Source organism: Polistes canadensis, unplaced genomic scaffold, assembly GCF_001313835.1.
Source record: "Polistes canadensis isolate GaletaPanama2010 unplaced genomic scaffold, ASM131383v1 scaffold_315, whole genome shotgun sequence".
NCBI classification, from domain to species: domain Eukaryota; kingdom Metazoa; phylum Arthropoda; class Insecta; order Hymenoptera; family Vespidae; genus Polistes; species Polistes canadensis.
Window position 1 is genome coordinate 53,103 of NW_014569862.1, and position 5,009 is coordinate 58,111.

General features: G+C 29.5%; 2 protein-coding genes across 2 annotated transcripts in view; both read left to right on the plus strand.

Moving 5' to 3' along the window:
* LOC106791532 (glutathione S-transferase 1-like) overlaps positions 1-1,231 on the plus strand; it is a 5,666-nt gene extending 4,435 nt beyond the window's left edge. The window contains exons 4-6 of the mRNA XM_014757215.1: positions 103-244; positions 341-508; positions 828-1,231. Coding sequence (XP_014612701.1) covers positions 103-244; positions 341-508; positions 828-971 — 454 coding nt within the window. The 3' untranslated portion in view covers positions 972-1,231. The remainder of the gene's footprint in view (positions 1-102; positions 245-340; positions 509-827) is intronic.
* A 197-nt stretch (positions 1,232-1,428) lies between these two features.
* On the plus strand, positions 1,429-4,663 carry LOC106791524 (glutathione S-transferase 1-like). The gene is made up of 5 exons (XM_014757204.1): positions 1,429-1,638; positions 1,714-1,772; positions 2,390-2,633; positions 4,095-4,265; positions 4,340-4,663. Exons 1-5 carry the CDS (start codon positions 1,441-1,443, stop codon positions 4,661-4,663), a joined length of 996 nt encoding a protein of 331 aa, XP_014612690.1. The 5' UTR covers positions 1,429-1,440.
* The last annotated feature ends 346 nt before the right edge of the window (positions 4,664-5,009 follow it).

Consider the following 5,009-nt stretch of genomic DNA (forward strand, 5'->3'; position numbering starts at 1 on the left):
GAAATCAAAGGGGGTCAGGTAAAAAATTTGTCGATTTGACATGGAATGACCCATATACTTTGACATAAGGACGATAAAGTAACACATGTTTGAATTTTATAGTCACGCTATCGCTACTTATTTGGTGGATAAATATGGCGTGAACGATTCACTTTATCCGAAATCCTTCCAATTGAGATCAACAGTATGCCAACGTTTAATTTTCGATGCTTCTGTCCTTTTCGCTTCTCTTAAAAGAATTGTCGTAAGTATAAACATTTAATCGTTAAATAAACAAATGGATATGATTTGATTCTGTAAATGTTCAATTATAAAATAAAATTTGTTGGTTATCACACAGAAACCCATATTACTTGGAACGGAGACAAAAGTTCCAAATGAATTGTTAGAGGAAGCCAAGGAAGGTCTTGAAATTTTCGATAAGCTTTTGGAAGGTAAACAATGGTTGGTCGGAGATTCTTATACGATTGCTGATATCTGCTGCGTCAGCACGGTTTCATCAATGACCGTAAGTTCTTACGTAACCCCATCGATGATTTCAATACAATTTTCTGATATCCGTTATAATCGATTAATTCCACTCTTAACAAAAATTTCGATAAAATTGATAAAAATAATATAATACATTGTCGTATTATTAATTTATTTATTTATTTTTTTCAATTTAAATTCCGTTTTGATACTTCTCTCTTGTATTTATTTATTTTTCTTTAATTTTATTATCAAAATTGAATAAAAATTCTAGTAATAAAGTCAATCGTTTAGGCTTAGCGATAATTTTCAATTGAATGAATTATTATCAATTAATCGATAAACAATTTTTACAGGTTCTCTTGCAATTGAACGAATATCCGAACGTTCTAGCATGGTTGAAACGTTGCGAGAAACATTTACCGGGTTACGAGAAATACAACGAAACAGGGAACAAGATGCTTCACGAAATGTTCCAACAGAAAATTGCGAACGAATGATTCTTTAACGAATTATCCTATGATCGATTGGAAAAACTTTATTTCTCACACATATATATATATTTCTTAATCGATTTTTATTATTATTATTTTTTTTTCATTTGCATGTAATTAACTTACGTTAATCTGTTTTTTTATAATTAAAAACTTCGATCCAGTTCGTTATAACCGGAGTCGTTAGATTTTGTTATACAAGTTTCTAAATGCTTTGTAAAAAAAAGAACCGATAATTGAATGAAAAGTTGGGAAAATGTTGTTTAGCGAGAACCTCGAGACAGTTTTCATCGATCCATCGAATTGATAAGTTTACACACACACACACACACATACATGTGGTATATCGTTAGATTATCGTTGAACAAATTCAGACGAGTCAACGGTTGCTTTAGAAAAATGAAAAATAATGTGCGTGCGAGATCAATTAATTTGTTAACAAATTTCAATTAATAATCTTACTTTAATTTATATTATGAGTCTTAAAACATTTGTAAACAAATCCGTCCCGACTTTGTACATGACTGAATTATCCCCACCGGTTAGGTCAGTTTTAATGACGGCTTATATACTCGGTCTTCCATTGTACAAAAAAGAAATTAATTTGATCTCTGGTGAGCAACGAACGCAAGAATATTTACGGGCAAGTTTTAACGATAATTTGAAGACCTTTCGAAGAATTATTTAATAGGATGATCATCATTGATTGTTATAGTTAATAACTCATCGACTGTATATGACCTTTTAGATGAATCCACAAGGAACAGTACCGTTATTACAAGACAAGGATTACTGTCTATGGGATAGGTACAGAGAATATAATAAAACTGAAAAAAGAAAGAAGAAAAAATAATAAAATGATGGACCTTCGTGCTATGATATCTCGTTCGGAACGATTTATTAATTTACTTTCTCTTTCAATGAAACTTTCAATTTTTTCGCATATTCATCATTCTTCCGTACGCGGTTTTAGAACAAAATTAATTCAATATTACAATGACGCGAGTGAAAATGAAATCTGTGATAATTAATTGTTTTCTCCATCTTGAGAATATTTTTTTTCATCATGAAAAGTACATGTTGTTCGTGATATGCAGAATTTTGATATTAGTCACGTTAATCGTGATAGTAGTTGGAATAACAATAATTGTATCGTGATCTTGTGAGTGGACATTACTGCTTCCCAATACAATTCGATAATGCGTATGATTTGACACCGCCTACCGGATATGCTGTTTCCCGGAAGAGAGGAGATAACTTGAACACTGATTAGTTTCTCTTTTTTCTTTTTTTCTTTATCCCTTTTTTACTTTTTCCTTCTCTCTCTCTCTCTCTCTCTGTTTCTCTCTCTGTTTCTCTGTTTCTCTCTATTGCACACACATTCCCTTTGTATGCTTCCAATATTTGCGCTTCTTTTTTTACAGTCACGCGATATCGGGATATTTGGTACACGAGTACGGAAAATCCGACATGCTTTATCCAAAAGATTCGAGAAAACGTGCTCTAGTTGATCAAAGATTGCACTTCGATACGGGAACCCTTTATCCAGAATTTCGTAACATTGTGGTAAATTATCGACATTTTATTGTCGTTCATTTTAATCATAAATATTTGATTATTGACAAAGAATATTTAAAGTGTAAAACGAGATTTGATTTATTATCTTTTATAATTATTTTCTCGAAGGAAAATGAACAGAAAAAAAATTATGCAAGATAATACGAGTTAGACATAAAATGATTTTATTCGTTTTCACAACTGATCATAAATCGTCTTCGTAAAGAATTCTTCTTTGAATTCTATTTTTTAGAATTTGAATCGATCGTGTGTTGAATCAAAATAAGTCGTGTAAAAAAAGAGAATTAAATTTTTATTTAGTATTTTCTCTCGTCCAAAATTATAATTTTTGATGATAAAGTTTCATAGGGAACTTGGACATAAAAAGAAGTAGAACTTTATTTGTTGGACGTTTCGTCCCTTTATTGGGACTTATTCAGCAACTGGAAAATTTATTTTCTTATACATTTCTTATTACGATACATGCGTTTTATACAATATAATTTTTTTTACATATTACCTTAATCATTAAAGCTCAGCGTCTTTTTTATTTATTTCGACATACATTTTTCTTTTTGTTAATATTCCAAACACAACACATTTAAACTTCGTTAATTCCATCGTTATTATTCAAAATCCTCAACAAAACTGTTTCAATCTAGACTAGTGYTTKTTAGCCTAGATATCATCAGTGTAAGGTGTCCTTTATTATTTATTATGTTTAAAATTTAAAAATTCCGTTGTAGATGTGATTTAAGTTATTTGTGTCTGTTCTATAATTTACCGTATTATTATTACATATGTGATACGTTTCGCTAATGTTTCTTTTGTACCAGTTTTCTTCTAAATCTAGGATAGTTGCTGCGTCAAATTTAAAAATATGTCCTGTTTTAAAAAAAATTTTTATATTAATTCGTGTAAAAACAGAATTGGGTGTTTATACGTATATGTCGTAAATAGGATTTGTAAAATTTGATTAATTCGATGTTGGATACAGAATAAATGACGAGTCATGCTAAGTTGCACATGAAAACGATCAAACTTCGTTTAAATTATAGTTTTAGAAAATTCTAAGATTTGATAGTTTGCGTTGGTAATTTAATTGTAATTATACATTGGTGTAGCTTTCAAATTGAATTGAAAATTGCATCGAAGTAATAACGTAATCCTTGTATAATTGTCGACATTGAACTTGACTTTATTAAGAATTTAGATCAAGAGAAAGAAAAGATTTTCGATTTTTCCGTCCGTGTTGTTTTCTTTCTTTGTTTTTTTCTTGCTTTTTTGTAGCAACGATTTAGAAGTCCTATGTTAATTTGCATAAATTAATGCCTTTAACTTGTAGTAGATTTTCTTCTTCATTAACACTCGCGTGTTATTACAATTTTATCTTTTCTATTTGGAACAATGATTGTTTTTTTTTTTTTACAACGCGTTAGAAAAAATATTCTAACTCGTTTTAAAATAATTCGTATGAAAAATTGCGAATATTTGTGGATAAATGTAAAACATACGTTTCTATAATTAATCTTGCATTATTATATAACAAATTTGAATTTGAATTATTTGTAGTATCCAGTTATAGGCGGTGAGAAGATCGTTACGAAGGAAAAAATAATTCGATTGGAGAACGTTTACAAAATACTTGATTCGATTTTGGCGAATGCTAAAACGAAATGGCTAGTTGGAGACACGATTACTATAGCTGATCTTTGTAACGTTGCTACCCTTTCCACTTTGGAAGTAAATTAAACTAACAAACAAATTTTCTTTAATTTATTTATTATTTTTTTTTCATATTATATTATGTTTTTTAATTTATTTTATTTATTTCATTGTTTTTTTTTCTACTTCACGAAGATAATATTTACTTTAGCCAAATTTTAGAACATTGCGATGCACTTTTCACTTGTGAAAATAACTTTTGGTATATTATCTTTTATTTATTTGTTCTCTTTTTTATGGAAATTCATGGTGTTATGGTTTACGCATTAAAGTTGTTCGTGCCACCGACGGGAGAATATCCCAATTTGGAAAATTGGTTAAGGACGTGCAAGAACGAGATACCTGGTTACGAGGAAGTGAATCAACGTGGTCTCGACAAGCTCGTGGATTACGTGAAGATTCTTTTAAGAAAATAATAAACAAATCTATGGGCGTATTTTTTTGAATAAAACATACAATCAAGTTTTCAGTTTTATTAATCGTCCCACGTAATACACATACACGCGTATACACACGCATTACAATTGACACGATTATTGGCTTATTAAAAGGGTTCTCGTTCACTTCACGATGATTTATTAATTATTCAACATTTTTATTATTTCATCGTCGTTCTTAATTATCGAAATTTACAAAAATAATATTGAAAAATGATTTCTTAAATAAATTAAGCTCGATCAAACGGAAAATCAAATGACTCGTTAATTTGTTCTTAATTGAATCGAATGAAATACGAAATCGAATTAAATGTTAATTAGTATT

Excerpts from the sequence above, each read along its gene's own strand:
- LOC106791524 (XM_014757204.1), top strand. The coding sequence starts at position 1,441 with ATGAGTCTTAAAACATTTGTAAACAAATCCGTCCCGACTTTGTACATG. Across the intron at positions 1,639-1,713 it reads ACGATAATTTGAAGACCTTT|ATGAATCCACAAGGAACAGT; the intron begins CGAAGAATTATT and ends ATGACCTTTTAG. Across the intron at positions 2,634-4,094 it reads GATTTGATTTATTATCTTTT|TATCCAGTTATAGGCGGTGA; the intron begins ATAATTATTTTC and ends AATTATTTGTAG.